The sequence below is a fragment of the Phascolarctos cinereus genome, unplaced genomic scaffold (genome assembly GCF_003287225.1).
Source record: "Phascolarctos cinereus isolate Bilbo 61053 unplaced genomic scaffold, phaCin_HiC Scaffold_4;HRSCAF=312, whole genome shotgun sequence".
In the NCBI taxonomy this organism is placed as follows: Eukaryota; Metazoa; Chordata; class Mammalia; order Diprotodontia; family Phascolarctidae; genus Phascolarctos; species Phascolarctos cinereus.
In genome coordinates, this window is record NW_027555847.1 from 106658107 (window position 1) to 106674635 (window position 16529).

The following is a 16529-nucleotide window of genomic DNA, read 5'->3' on the forward strand; positions in this document are numbered from 1 at the left end:
TTAATCACAATAAGTCAAGTGCAGAAATTACTTGTGAAGAAGTCTAAAGCCTCTGACAAGTAAAAAGCTTGTTGGTACAGTGAAAGCCTGGAGTCATTAAGACCTGATTTCAAATTTGGCCTCAAGACACTTACCAGATGTGTAAGCCTGGGCAAGTCACTTAAACTATTTTGTCTTATTTCCTCAACTGTAAAATAAGCACCAATGTCCCAGGGTTGTTATGAGAAACAAATGAGATAATATTTGTAAAATGTATGGCATATAGTAGGTGCTCAATAAATACTTGTTTCCTTTTTCCCTTTGACAAAGGAGCAAGCGAAAGTATGACAATCATTTAGGGGTGCTTCATAAAAGATTAGTGGACCTGTGGGAACTTGAAATAGCAGTAAGAAGATGAGTGACAGCAGATTTAGCAACCATTTCTCTCTCTCATCACCTTCAATAATACCAGTCATATCATCACAGATACTACCCTGGACTGGCCTGAAGTATGAAGCTCCCGCCTCCATGCATTTACACAAGCAATTCACCATGTCTGGAATGTTTTCCTTATCTCTGCCTCTTGGATTCATTGCCTTCCTTCTTGGTTGCGCGTAATAGTTTCTCATCTGGAAGCTCTGGAACTTAGCTATAATATTCCTGGGAGTTTTCATTTTGGATCTCTTTCAGGAGGTTATTAGTAGATTATTTCAATTTCTATTTTACCCTCTGCTTCTAGAATATCAGAGCAGTTTTCCTTGATAATTTCTTGAAAGATGATGTCTGGGCTCTTTTATATCATAGTTCAGGTAGTTCAGTAATTCTTAAATTATCTCTCTTGGATCAATTTTCCAGGTCAGTTGTTTTTCCAATGACCTATTTCACATTTTCTTCTATTTTTTTCATTCCTTTGATTTTGATTGCTTCTTAATGTCTCATGGAGTCATTAGTTTCCACTTGCCCAATTTTAATTTTTAAGGAACTATTTTCTTCAGTCAGCTTTTCTACCTCCTTTTCCATTTTCTTCAGTCAGCTTTTCTACCTCCTTTTCCATTTGGTCAATTCTACTTTTTAAGGAGTTCTTTTCTTCAGTCAATTTTTGTATATCTTTTTCAATTTGACCAATTCTGCTTTTCAAGACATTATTCTTTTCACTAGATTTTTATGCCTCTTTTACCATTTGACCTATTCTGTTTTTTTTAAGGTGTTATTATCCTCAGTACTTTTTTGTCTCTTTCACAAGCTGTTGACTCTTTTTTCATTATTTTCTTGCATCACTCTCATTTTTCTTCCTAATTTTTCCACTATCTCTTCCTTGATTTTTAAAATCTCTTTTGAGATTTTCTATGGCCTGAGACAAACTCAGATTTTTCTTTGTGGCTTCGGATATAGCAGTTTTGACTTTATCATCTTCTGAGTTTTGTGTTTTGATCTTCCCTCGCACCATATTAACTTTCTATAGTCAGGATCTTTTTCTGCTGTTTGCTCATTTTTCCAGCTTATTTCATGACTTTTAACTCTATGCTAAAGGTGGGCTCTGTCCCAAGCTTCAGGACTTTTGAACAGCTATTTCAGAGATAATTCTGGGGACCTGCAGGTTTTCAGTTCTTCCAAGGTGGTATGATGTAGGGAGAGGTATGTTTACTACTCTCTTGGCCTGTGTTCTGCTCTGTGAGTGACCACAAGCACTCTTTCCACCATGGAACTGTGAACAAGGTCCTAAGTTTACGGACACAAGCTCTTATGCTAGTGTTCCTCCTTGCCCTGGGGCTAAGACCCAAGACTGTAACCCAGATACAAATGTGGGCAATGAAAAAGAGTCCTGCCCCCAGTGCTGGCAAATGGACCCCTATAATCTCCTTCTGACCATCTGTCTAACCCTCTTACCTTCTGTAGGCTGAGAGGTCTGGAAACTGCCACTGCTGCCCCTGATTCAGTCACTCCCAAGGCCTACTACTAATTTGCTGGGACACAGTCAGCTCTCCACTCTCACACCAGTGCAACAGACCTTTCCTATTAACCTTCTAAGTTGTCTCGGGCTAGAAAATTGTTTCACCCCTTCCTTTTGTGGGTTCTGCCACTCCAGAATTTGTTTTGAGGCATTATTTAAAGTTTTTGGAGGAGTTTTGGGAGGTTGTTATGAGAAACAAATGAGATAATATTTGTAAAATGTATGGCACATAGTAGGTGCTCAATAAACACTTGTCTCTGACTTTTCTCTGCTATCTTGGCTCCATACACCCCTCCCCCTGTCTTCCTTCAATGCTCAAATGTCACTTCCTCCATGAAATCTCTGATTCCTCCAGTTATTAGTGCCTCTCCTTACACAAGTTTCCTTGTACTATATTTGTATGTAGCAGAATGTAAGATTCTTGAAGGCAGGGATCTGTTTCATTTTTTGCCGTTGTCCCAACACTTAGCACAATATCTTGCATGACATAAAAGGCACTTAATGTTTCTTAAACAGAATTGTTCAAATGGATAAGACTACCATAAATTAGTCAGTACAAGTGGAAGGAATGAGAGTAAAATTCTAATCTACCACAGAAGGAAGGAAAGAGAATTCCTGTGGCTACCATTAGCTCTAGGTGACAGTTTGAATGTAAGGAATATATATAATTTAGGAGAATTTAAGTCAGAGATTACCTATTTACTATTTAATTGTACATTAAGCTTAACTTTCAATAAATTCATCTTAGTATAACAGCAGATAAATTTTACCATAAATTGTTTTTGCTCAAATGCTTGACCAGATAACTAATAATCACATGGTATAGTGGAAATAACACTGAATTTGCATTAAAAAAATATTAATTGTAGCTCTGCTATCTCTGTGATCTTGAGCAAGCCACTTGGCTTTCTTCTGGGCTTCAGTTTCCTCATCTCTAAAAGTAGAGGGTGAAACAAAATGATCTCTAAAATTCCTTTTCAGCTTTAAGTATTATGAGCCTGTTAATCTGAGGAAAGATATGAGTCTCACTACTTAGACTGCGCTGTCATGGCTTATTATTGTCATTTAATGTCAGTGTACCTAAATTACAGACCCAGCTTCTTGAGAAGGTGACTAAAACCATTTGGGAATTGAAGATGAAAAACAAAAAGTCAGCAAATGACAAATAATTCATAGTTTAACCATGTGGTATTAAATCAGATAAAATCAACAAGATATTATGACACTAGATTAAACTGAATAACAAACAACAAACCACAAAATATTTTCCATATTACAATCTCCATGAATGGCACAACTCCTGAATCAATTCATTACCCAAAATTCTTACAAATACTAGAATATGTAAAGGATCTGTGATTTAACCAGCATAACCTATTCCACTGCAGAAACTTCTATAGATATAAATCCCAACCTAGGGAGTGGTCTGAGACACAGAGAGGTTACATAACATGGAGGATTCAGAAGCAGGATATAAACCCCGATCTTCTTGACTCCAGCATTTTTCTCCACTGTGCAATACTACTTCTGTATTTCCTAACTATGGTGAGAAAAATCAATAAACCTATTAATCCAGGATATATCAACAGTTAATGTTTCCTATTCAAGATTGTATATAAATTGGTAAGAGTAGTTTGTGCTCATACTCTCTTGTTCCATCACATAAAGTTGTAGTTCCAAATGGAATCACAAAAGGGAATTTTTTTGACAAAATCAATCCTCACATTCTATCCCACAGAAGGTCTCCTGGTTGTTAAGATAAAATCTAAGGAGATTTCATCATATCCCATTATTACATATGAAATGAAATCACCATCTTATAGTCATTTTCCCCAAGCTGCAGCATGTCCTACTGTTGTTAAATATTAAAGATTATTCTTAGAATGCAAAATTCCATCAAATCCAATGCCATTTTCCATTGCTTTATCTAGAAGAAAATTTATAAAAAGGAGGTAACAAGAGAACACTGAAATATGGAAAATCTAAATTGTCTAATTATAATACTTTTGGTATACACAGTTTATGACAATAAATGCATACTTTTTGATAGGATATACTTTCAGTTGTATGGACATCTTCCTGATTTCTCATTACTTTCTGTGTATCCATATTGAGAACATGAAGTTGATGGATCAACTCTGCCTGCTGTGCTGCGTGTTCCTGATTTTGTTGGTAAAGATTCTGCAGCTCCTGCAACTCTTTCCTATGCAAAGAAAGTGAAAGAGAAAAGCATAAATAATAATCATCTCAGTTAAGTAATTGTGTTCATCTATCATTATAGATTGAATTTCTAATTTTCATTTATATTTTGCTGTAGGCTACCTTTTATATATATACCTATAAAATATTGATGAAGTCTCTATTATAACTCTTGAAGCCAAATACTCATCAATTTTTCTTTTATAGTTTGATATAAAAGTCCTGGATCTCTACCTTCTTAATACAATTAATTTAATCCTTCAGTGTCAAGAATTGAGTTGAACTGATGACACCAATGGCTGAACAATGCCAAGACACAATCCTAATATTTTAAGAGTAGAGAAAATACTTTTGGAATTCAAACACTTGATCACTAACTTTATTGGGTTCTCTGTAATTAACTTGCTTTCTTTATCAATCATAATGTCTGACACATAGTAAGCACTATATAAAATTTATTTACTATTAAACTTCCCTAAGCACATGAATCCAAGATCTATAAAGCTATAGTCTCTCTAGTGAGGGCCAACTTCATTAACAATTGCCCAACAGATATTTCAAATGAGATGTCCTATACACCATAAGAATCTCCAATTCAATATGTTTAAAACTAAACTCATTATCTTTCTCCAAAAACTCAGAACATCCCTATCCTCCAATTTCAAGACAAGAACAATTTGTTAAGTACTTACTATGTAGTCACTGGGCTAAGTACTAGGGATACCAAAAAAGAGAAAAAAATAAACGCTACTCTTAAGGAGCTCAACATATTAATGGGCAAGAAAAAAACATGTGTGTGTGTGTGTGTGTGTGTGTGTGTGTGTGTGTGTGTGTGATGAGAAAAACACAAAATGTCTGAGGGAAAGGACTAGTAGCCCATGGCAGGGGAAGGGGGGGGGTATGAAGAAATGTATCCTTAAGGAAAGTGAGGTTTGAGCTAAGTCTTAAAGGAAACAAGCAAAGTCATGAGGTGGAGGTAAGGAGGGAGAGCAATCCAGGAATGGGAAGTAGCAGAGAATCTGGAGATAGAGTGTCATACATAATAAGGAATAGCATGCAGGCCAGGGAAGCTGGATCATAGAATGCACTGAGGAGATGCACTGATGTTCTAAAGGTAATATAGACAAGATCTGACAACAGATTGAAAATGTGAAGTGACTACTCTGGGTAAGTGGGAGGATCCTAGTCACCACAACAATAAGAGGGTAGTGGGGGGAAAGGAAGGTTTGGGATAAAGATAAACATTTCAATTTTGGACATGCTGAGTTTGAGATGCCAACAGGACTTCCAATTAGAGCTCTTCCAAAGACAGTTGTGATAGGGGACCAGAGCTCAGGAGACAGATTAAGGTTGGATATACAGATCTGGGAATAATTTCCATAGATACGATGGGTAAAGCCATGGGATATCATGAGATCTTCAAGCAAAACAGCACAGAAAGAAAAGAAAAGGAACCTGGTGGCAGAGACTGGGGGATACACAGACTTAGTGGGCATAATCTGGATGCAGATCCAGCAAAGAAGACCTTGTCACACAGGCTTAGAACTTCAGTACCATTCTTACTTGCTACATATATTTAGTCAGTTACCAAATCCTACCATTCTTTCTATATATCTCTACCATACATTCCCTTTTCTAACAGCCATCACCCTAGACCAGGTCCTTTACTCACCTCTCCCCTAAACTACTATAATAGCCTCCTACATATTCCCCCACTGTAATGCATCCACCACAGTGATTTTCCTAAAACATATGTCTGACTATGCCCCCCCCCCACCATTCTTCCAAATCAATTAACTCCAGTGGCTCCCTGTTAACCTCTAGGATCAAATATGAACTACTCTATCTAGCACTGAAAGCTTTTCACAAGCTGGCCCCATTCTATCATTCCAATCTTATACATGATGTACACCATTCTATGTACAGTATGTTGCAGCCATATGAACCTACTTGCTTTTCTTCACACATGAGACTCCATCTCACACCTCTGTGGCTTTGCCCTGGCTGTTCTCCTGTACCTGTCCCTCTTCTTCCTTGTCTCCCCCTTCTGGAATGACTAGTCTCCCTTAAAGCTCATCTCGTGGCTTCTACATTAAGCTTTTCCTGATCCCCCAGTTGCTAGTTCCATTCCTCCTAAACTACCGTGTATTTGCTTAGTATACATTCTGTGTACACTCATATATGTACAGTACATTTCAACTCCCCCATCAGAAAATAAACTTCTAAAAGACAGGGGCTGTTTCACCTTTTTCTTTATATCTCTAGCACTTAGTATAGTGTCTATTAAATTTCAGGTGATTAATAAAAGCTTCTTGATTTATAGGGTGTTTTTCTCTTTATTCTCAGCACTTAGTAGTCAATCACTCAATAATTATTTTTAAGTGCCTGATATTATAAAGAAGAGCAGAAGAAAGTCCTGGCCCTCAAATGTTCTCAGTCTAACAGGGGAGACAACATGCAAAGAATTATATACAAACAAGATAGAGACAGAATGAATGGGAGATAGTCAAATGAGGGCAGGCATTAGAATTAAGGGGGTTTGTGAAAGACTACTTATAGAAGATAGGATTAGCCAGGATTAACAGGAAGCCAAGAGGCAGAGATGAAGACAGAAGAAATTCTAGACCTGAGGGACAGATAACCAGTGCATGCAGTCAGGAGATGGGTAGTCTTGTATAGGAAATAGGCTAGTGTCCTTGAATAGGAAAGAGGTTAGTGTCACCATATCACAGAGTACATGGGGCTGAGTACAGTATAAGAAGCTGGAAAGATAAGACAGGGCCAGGTTATAAATCGGACACATAACAAACAATAAATGCTTACTGACTGATTAATTAGTTTTGGCTACTGCAACCACATGATATCACTGAGAAAACATAATTTTCCAAAATATGGTCCTTTGTATCAATAAACAACTGGATATTACATATATAGGTCTCAATATAGCTCTCAACTCAGAGTCAACACACTTAGATATTCTGGCTGTGAGGTAACAAGAAAGTTATTTACCTCTTAGTGCTAGAATACAGAGAGTTCTCTAAGACTACATGTTGCAGAACAGTTGCTGACCTACCTTGAGAAAGGCTCTTTTCTCACTGACAGTCCCCTATACCAATGAAATCACAGATTGAGCCAAAAGAAAAAAAAATACTACCTTTATATTACATTGCAAAATAAATAAATAAACGACTGTCAAATCTAAAATATTCATCATTCTGTAGCTAATCTAGGAGTGAGTTTCTCCTAGCTTTGCTAGGTCTTTAGATGACAGACATAAAGACTACAGCAAGAACCATTCCTGAAGCTTTTTAACACTTCTGCAAAACCTGCTAGTGCCTGTACCCTGCTTAGATGGCCTTTGAAAATCCAGTCAACTCTACCCAAGAATAAATCATTGGAAGACTTTTACAAAGAGTTCTCATACACAGATTCTTTCTTTTGAGTGCATTTGCTAGCAAGAATCAATGCTAGAACAAAAGGAGGAATACAGAGTAAAGCAAGTGTTAAGCTTTTAAAATGGCAGTAAGGGCCAAGTGACATGTTTATCATAGTATAAAACTATCCAAATAATCATGCAACCTTATAGAAGAGAAGAAAACATCAAGTGGATTCAGGCTTTCAGAAATCAATCTTCTGTGACAAATTGGCCTAAACTGTTTCAGATAGGATGAAATACTAGACATGGCTCAACACTACAACTTGCAGCTAACTGCAAATGCAATTTCTCATCTCCCCCAAAGGATATATTTAAATCCATAGAACATTTTATTTATCATAATTATTAAAGAGTAACAAAAGGTTTGGGTTTAATTGGGGTAGTTTCTTTTTTATGAGTCAGATGGGAAAAAAAGTGATTTTGTGGGCTTTAAGTAAATGAAGTTTCAACAAAGAAAAGAACTGTGGAAAACTGATCTTGATCTGTGTAAGGATGTGAGAGAGTGGAAGATTGTGACACAGAAGAAAAGGAAGGAGGACCACTGAACTCATAGTAACAGATATGAATCTTTGCTCAAAGGGGAAAGAAATGGACTCCTTGGGAAGCAGCTCCCTGCCCTACAGGTAATAATGATATAAATACAAATATGACATGAAGTGAAATATAATCTAGTAAGTGGTAGAAGAACAAAATAGTCATGGTTGGTAATTCTCCACTGAGAAAGACTCAGGCAGCTATTTCTCAATCTAATAATAATAATGAACAATAAGAATTTTCCAGATTGTTTTCCATATACACATATTGTATAGATTACTTACACATACACACACATACATACATACATACACCCAGGGAATACTAAATGGATACAGAAATGCACAAAGTATGAGTAACAAGGAAAGTAAGCTAGAGACACTAAGACCAAAAGATACATTTAACGTTAAAATTATGACTAAAGACGTCGTGAGATAAGATCCATAAACAGAATCAAGCTCTAGAAAGAATTACCTTATTCAAAAAGAGCAAGATGGGAATAACAGGAAAATATATTCACAAAACTATACCTAAAAAGTGATACTCTTTGAGCATACTCTTTGAACCAGAAATACATCTGATAAGTCTCTACCCCCAAGGAGATCAAAGAAAGAGGAAAATAACCCATATGTATCAAATATTTATAGTAGCTTTATTCGTAGTAGCCCGAAACAAAGAGCATACCCATCTATTGGGGAAAGACTAAACAAATTGTGGTATATAAATGTAATGGGATATTATTATAAGGTTAAAAAAAATGACAAAAGGGACAGTTTCAGAAGAAACTTCTACTGAAAAAGAGTGAAACGAGAACTATAAAAATGTACATAATGAAAACACTATACAAGAAAAATAACTTTGAAACACCTAAAGCTCTGATCAAAGCAATGATAAACAATGAGTCTAGAAGACTGAAGATGGCAAAGAGATCATAAAATAAAAATACAGAATGATATATACATATTCAGACATGGCCAAAAGGAATTTCTTTTATTGGATTCTTCATATTAGTTAAGGAGGTTTTATTCTGCTTTTCTAAATTATTCACCAAGGGAAGTGGGGAGGCAGTAGGAGGAAGAGATGACAAATGCTTATGAAATTAAAGAGAAAAATAAAGACAAATTGAAAATATGCTACTATGAAAAGTCCCAGGAACACACACACATACATATGTATATATGTATACACATATGCTATATATATGTATATATGCATATATATACATATACATATATACATTTATATATATAAAATAAGGCAATAACTATCAAAATTATCTGGTACTGGCTAAGAAATAAGAAAGGTAGATTGGTGGAACATAGTAGGCATACAATATACAGTACTAAATGATCACAGTAACCCTGAGTTTGACAAATGTAAAAATTGTTAGGAAAGCTGGAAAGCTGTCTGGCAGAAACTGGGCATAGACCAATATCTTACACCATTTCCCAAGATAAGGTCAAAAGCAATACATGATCTAGATATTAATGGAGATATCACATGAAAATTAGAACATGAAATATATTACCTACCAGAGTTATGGATAGGAGAACAATTTGTGAATAAACAAGAGACACAGAGCATCATGAGATACAAAATGGATAATTTTGATTACATTAAATTAAAAAGGTTTTATACAAATAAACCAATGTACCAAAGATCAGAAAAAGAGCAGAAAACTGGGTTGAAAATTTTATAGACAATCTCTCAGATAAAGGTCTCATATCTCAAATATATAAAGAACTTTGTCAAATTTATAAGAATGAGTTATTCCCCAATTGATAAATGAGCAAAGGATATGAAGATGCAGGGTTTTTGGGGGTTTTAAAATTAATTTATTTTGATTTATCAACAATCACTTCCATATACTTTTGAGTTTAAAATTTTTCTCCCTCTTCCTTCCCAAGATGGTACACAATCCGATATAGGCTATACATATACATTCCTATTAAACGTGTTTTCACATTAGTGATGTTGTAAGTAAGAATTAGAACCAATAGGAGGAACCACCAGAAAGAGGAGACAAAACTCAACAGAAGGAAAAAAAATAGCAAATATTATGCTTTGATCTGCATTCAAACTCCATAGTTCTTTCTTTGGATGTGGACAGCATTTTCGATTGTGAGGCTTTTGGAGATGTCTTAGATTCTTGTATTGCTGAGAAGAGTTAAGTCTATCAATATTAGTCATCACACATCGTGGCTGTTATTATATACAAAGTTCTCCTGGTTCTGCTCATTTCACTCAGCATCAGACCATACAGGTCTTTCCAGGTTTTTCTGAAATCAGCCTGTTCATCACTTCTTAATATTTTTGTACATGTGGGTCCTTTTCCCATTTGCATGATCTCTTTGGGATATAGCCCTAGAAGTGCTATTGCTGGGTCAAAGGGTATGCACATTTTATAGCCCTTTGGGCATAGTTTCAAATTGTTCTCCAAAATGGTTGGATCATTTCACAACTGCACCAACAATGCATTAGTGTTCCAATTTTCCCACATCTTCTCCAATATTTATCTTTTTCTTGTTTTGTCATGTTGGCCAATCTGATAGGTGTGATGTGGTACCTCAGAGTTGTTTTGATTTGCATTTCTCTAATCATTAGTGATTTAGAGCATATTTTCATATGACTATAGATGGCTTTAACTTCTTCATCTGAAAACTGCCTGTTCATATCCTTTGATCAATTGGGGAATGAATTGTATTCTTATAAATTTGACTTAATTCCCTATATATTTTAGAAATGAGGCCCAGAGACAATGCTTGTAAAAATTCTTTCCCAATTCTCTACTTTCCTTCTAATCTTTTGTATATAGTTTGTTTTCTATATTAAAACATTTTATTTGAAGACTTCCATAGGCTTTACTAGACCACCAAAGGAACTAAAAAGTTTAACTCCTGACCCTAAGGGCAAAGGGAAAAAGATTCAGCACTTGTGAATTGGATCACAAATCTAAAACAGAGGCTAATATATGGTACCAATTTAGGGATGTCAATGAAATGTGGACCATCAATTAACCAAGTATCTGCAGGAGTTATACCATAACAGATAAACTATTAAGTACAAGATCTACATAAATATGCTTCCAAAGACAGGAAACTAAATAAGAACTAGACTAAGAACCTGATTCTCACCAGCAAGAATCAACTGGTTACTAGTCTAGGAACAACGGTGCTAATGGTAATCATAAAAGGAAGATGACAATGCCAAGTGACAGCACAGTATACAGGCAGTGGTAAGACCTAGAAAATCTTAGAAAATAGTGGCAGGGTAAAAGGCATGAGCAGTGGTGGGAAAAGAATTTCTGACTGCCATTTCTTCCATGCCATATGAGCAATCAAGCAACCAGGGAGAAGGAAAGGTGATCCCAGATGGATTCTACTTCGGCTAATGACAGGGGGAGAAAATTAAGAAGATAGGAGACAAAGGAGAAGGGAGCAGCAAATGGATGCTTTTTTTCATTTCTTCCTTATCAATATTATTATAATTGCAGAATTCAAAATTTATTTCTTTAATGCCTACCATCAACATAGAATCAAACACCTTTCAGAATTTTAGCAAGATAAGATAGCACATAATATAACACTGATTTCAGATCCACAGTAAAAGCAATCTTCAAAGAAAAATTATATCTTGGAACAAAGATGGTACAGTGAAAGCAGGCACTCACCTGAACTCTCCCAAAATATCTTCAAAGACCTCTAAAAAAGTGACTCTGAACAAATTCTAGAGTGGCAGAACCCACAAAGACAGAGTGAGGCAGATTTCCAGCCCAAGACAACCTGGAAGGTCAACAGGAAAGGTTTGTTACCAGCTTAAGAGAGAAACATCCGGTAAGCTGAGCGCAGCACAGACCCAGCCTAAGCAAAGCCAGAACAGGCTTCCAGGAACTGAATCACCAGTAGCAGTGGTGGGTTCCAGTCTTCTAAGCCCATACACACCAGGTACAAATGAGAAGGTCAGCAAGAGGGATCTGTCAGAATTGGGTGACAGAGAAGCACAATCCAAAGCAGGGCTGCAGGGCATGCCAATTCAGCCCCTGAACCAGCAATCCAGGAACAGGCCTTGGGTGTGACTGAATTGGCAGCAGTAGCCACATTTTAGAAATTTTAGAACTTGCGGTTCCAGGAGCCAAGACGGCAGAGTGAAAAGGTAACCACTCTCACTCTCCCCTATCAACCTCTGAAAACCCAGAAAATATCACCCCAGAAAAAAACCCTGGAACAGCTGAACTAGAAGAGAGATGGGGAGCAGCAGTGCAGCAGCCCAGCAAACGGGTCTCCCAGTGCCTCAGCAAAAAAAGGGAGGCAGAAATACAAGGGGCCCCAGGTGGATAAGTACCCTGCACCATTCATCTGAAATGATGTGAAGAAACAACCTAAAGGCTTCATAAAGCCCTGGCCTAGCTGGTTCTAGCCCAACACCAGGTGAGTTGTTGGAGCCCTGCAGCCTCCAATTGTGAAGAAATCTGGAAGCCCAGGTGATAGAACAGGCAAACACCAACACCGGGACTTCCGAGTGCCTCAGTGAGGGCGTGGGGGGCAAGGGGGAGACCGGTGGAAACCAGCTCAGAAAACCACCAAGTGCCTCGGCACACCACTGCAAAAGAATCTCTCAGTGCCTTAGCAGAAACGAGGGAGACAACACTGCAGGGGGCCCCAGGCAGATAAACACCCTGCAGCACCCATCTAAAAGGAGCTAAAGAAAGCTAAAGGAAAGGAAAAGCAGGCAACCTAGAATTGCCTGAAAGTTCCAGCCTTGCTGATTCCAGCCCAACACTAGGTAAGCTGCCAGAAACCTACAGCCTCCAATTGCCAGCATAAGAGGCCCCAGCACACAAAGCCAGTGACCAAGACCTAGGCTCCCAACACAAGAAGCTTGGGTCAGTACCCTCTGTTCCCCAGCAGGAGAGCTCAATCTCTTTAAAGGCCAGGGAATAAAGAAACACCATGAGTAAAAAGAAACGTACCATAGATTCATATTATGAGAAGAGTGAAGATCAAGACAGAAATTCTGAAGAGGACAACATTGTCAACAAACCCACATCTGCAACAACAAAAGGGAATATGAACTGGTCTGAAGCCCAAAAAGCCTTCTTAGAAGAGCTCAAGAAGGATTTTAATAGTCAAATGAGAGAGGTAGAAGAGTCCTTCAAAAATACGATTGGCCAGTTGGAAAAAAAATACACTGAAGAAAACAAGTCCCTAAAAAACACAATTGGCCAATTGAAGAAGGAAGGACAAAAACTAACAGAAGAGTACACTGAAGAAAACAAGTCCCTAAAAAACACAATTGGCCAGTTGAAGAAGGAAGTACAAAAACTAACAGAAGAGTACACTGAAGGAAACAAGTCCCTAAAAAAACAATTGGCCAGTTGAAGAAGGAAGTACAAAAACTAACAGAAGAAAACAATCTGTTAAAAACTAGAATTGGACAAATGGAAACTAATGTCTCTATGAGAGAGCAAGAATCAGTCAAACAGAAACAAAAAAATGAAAAAATAGGAAAATAAAATACCTCATCAGTAAAACAACCGACCTGGAAAATCGACTCAGGAGAGACAATTTAAAAATTATTGGACTACCTGAAAATCATGATGAAAAAAAAGCCTGGACAGTATCTTTCAGGAAATCATAAAGGAAAACTGCCCGAAGTCCTAGAACCAGAAGGGAAAATAACCATAGAAAGAATCCACTGATCACCACCTGAAAGAGATCCCAAATTGACAACACCAAGAATATAATAGCAAAATTCCAAAATTACCAGATGAAAGAGAAGGTGCTGCAAGCAGCCAGAAAGAAACAATTTAAATATCATGGAACCACAGTCAGGATTACACAGGACCTTGCAGCTTCTACATTAAAAGACCACAGGGCATGGAACATGATATTCCGTAAGGCAAAGGAGCTTGGAATGCAGCCAAGGATCAATTACCCAGCAAAAATGAGCATCATTTTTCAAGGGAGGAGGATATTCAATGAAATAGGAGACTTCCAAACTTTCCTGATAAAAAGACCAGAGCTCAACAAAAAATTTGATCTTCAAGTACAGGACTCAAGAAGGACTTAAAAAGGTAAATGGGACAGAAGGATACAATATGTTGTTAATGGGGGGGGGCTGTTTAAACCCCTACAAGGGAATATGAGACTTGCAACCCTTGAGAACTGTATTGTTATTACACCTTGTTAAAGGAGTATACATAAAGAGGGTGGATATTAGTTGATTTGATGTAATGATAAAAAAAAATCTAATCAAGTGGGTTAAATGGATCCAAATAAATGGATCAATTTATCTTAGAAAATGTACTGAGAAAGGAGGAGGCAGACAAGGGTAAATTACATTACAGGAAAAGACACAAAATCCTATTAGCAGAGGAAAGAAGGGGGGGGAGCATTGTTTGAACCTTACTCTCATCAGATTTGGCTCAAGAAGGGCATAATATAATCAGTTAGTATAGAAATCTAACTTGCCCTATAGGCAGTAGGAGGGAAAAGGGGAAAGAAAAGGGAGGGGGGAAAGAAAGGAGAGGGGAAGAAAGGGGGGAAAGGGAGGGAAGAAGCAGTAAGATAAAGGGGAAGAAAAGGGAAAGGGATAATAAAAGGGGGAAGGGACTGAAGGAGGTGGGGTCAAAAGCAAAACACTAGTGAAGGGGGAAAGGAAAAAGGAGAAAAGAAAGCATAAATGGGGGGAAAAGGATGGAGAAAAAGACACAGATAGTAATCATAACTGTGAATGTGAATGGGATGAACTCTCCCATAAAACGGAAACGGATTGCAGAATGGATTAAAAACCATAATCCTACAATATGTTGTTTACAGGAAACACATTTGAAAAAGAGTGACACATACAGGGTAAAGGTAAAAGGCTGGAGCAGAATATATTATGCTCAGCTGAAGTAAAAAAGCAGGGGTAGCAATCCTGATCTCAGACAAAGCAAAAGCAAAAATAGATCTAATCAAAAGAGATAAGGAAGGAAACTACATCCTGCTAAAAGGCACCATAGACAATGAAGTAATATCATTACTAAACATATGTGCACCAAATGGTATAGCATCCAAATTCTTACAGGAGAAGTTCAGGGAGTTACAGGAAGAAATAGACAGCAAAACTATACTAGTGGGGGACCTGAACCTCCCCTCTCGGCACTAGATAAGTCTAACCACAAAATAAACAAGAAAGAAGTTAAGGAGGTGAATAGAACATTAGAAAAGTTAGGTATGATAGACCTCTGGAGAAAACTGAATGGGGATAGAAAGGAATATACTTTTTTCTCGCAGTACATGGCACATACACAAAAATTGACCATGTACTAGGGCATAAAAACCTCACAATCCAATGCAGAAAGGCAGAAATATTAAATGCATCCTTTTCAGATCATGCAATAAAATTATATGTAATAAAGGGCCATGGAAAGATAGACTAAAAAATAATTGGAAACTAAATAATCTAATCCTAAAAAATGATTGGGTCAAACAACAAATCATAGAAACAATCAATAATTTCATTCAAGAGAATGACAATAATGAGACAACATACCAAAACCTATGGGATGCAGCAAAAGCAGTTCTTAGGGAAGTTTTATATCTCTAAATGCTTACATAAATAAAAGAAAAAGAGATTAATGAATTGGGCATACAACTAAAAAAACTAGAAAAAGAACAAATTAAAAATCCTCAACTAAACACCAAATTAGAAATATTGAAAACCAAAGGAAAAATTAATAAAATTGAAATTAAGAAAACTATTGAACTAATAAATAAAACTAAGAGCTGGTTTTATGAAAAAACCAATAAAATAGATAAACCTTTGGTTAATTTAAGTGAAAAAAAGGAAGAAGAAAACCAAATTACTAGTATCAAGAATGAAAAGGGCGAAGCCACCACCAAGGAAGAGGAAATCAAAATAATAATTAGGAATTATTTTGCCCAACTATATGCCAACAAATTTGACAATCTTAGTGAAATGGACACATATTTAGAAAACTACAAATTGCCCAGATTAAGCGAAGAGGAAGTCAAATACTTAAATAACGTCATCTCAGAAAAAGAAATTGAACAAGCCATTGATGAACTCCCTAGGAAAAAATCTCCAGGGCCAGATGGATTTACAAGCTAATTCTATCAAACATTTAAAGAACAATTAATTCCAATACTACATAGACTATTTGGGAAAATAGGTGAAGAAGGAGTCTTACCAAATTCTTTTTATGATACATATATGGTGTTGATACCTAAACCAGGAAGAGTCAAAATAGAGAAAGAAAATTATAGACCAATTTCTCTAATGAATATAGATGCAAAAATTTTAAATAAAATACTAGCAAACACAGATTGCAGCACCTTATCACAAGAACAATACACTATGATCAGGTAGGATTTATACCAAGAACCCACTCTTTGAAAAAAACTGCTGGGAAACCTGGAAAAGAGT

General features: G+C 36.8%; 1 protein-coding gene across 1 annotated transcript in view; it reads right to left on the bottom strand.

Annotated features, from left to right (window-relative positions):
• CNTLN (centlein) overlaps positions 1–16529 on the bottom strand; it is a 471389-nt gene that overhangs the window by 294594 nt on the left and 160266 nt on the right. Inside the window, 1 exon segment of the mRNA XM_078152483.1 lies at positions 3971–4133. Coding sequence (XP_078008609.1) covers positions 3971–4133 — 163 coding nt within the window.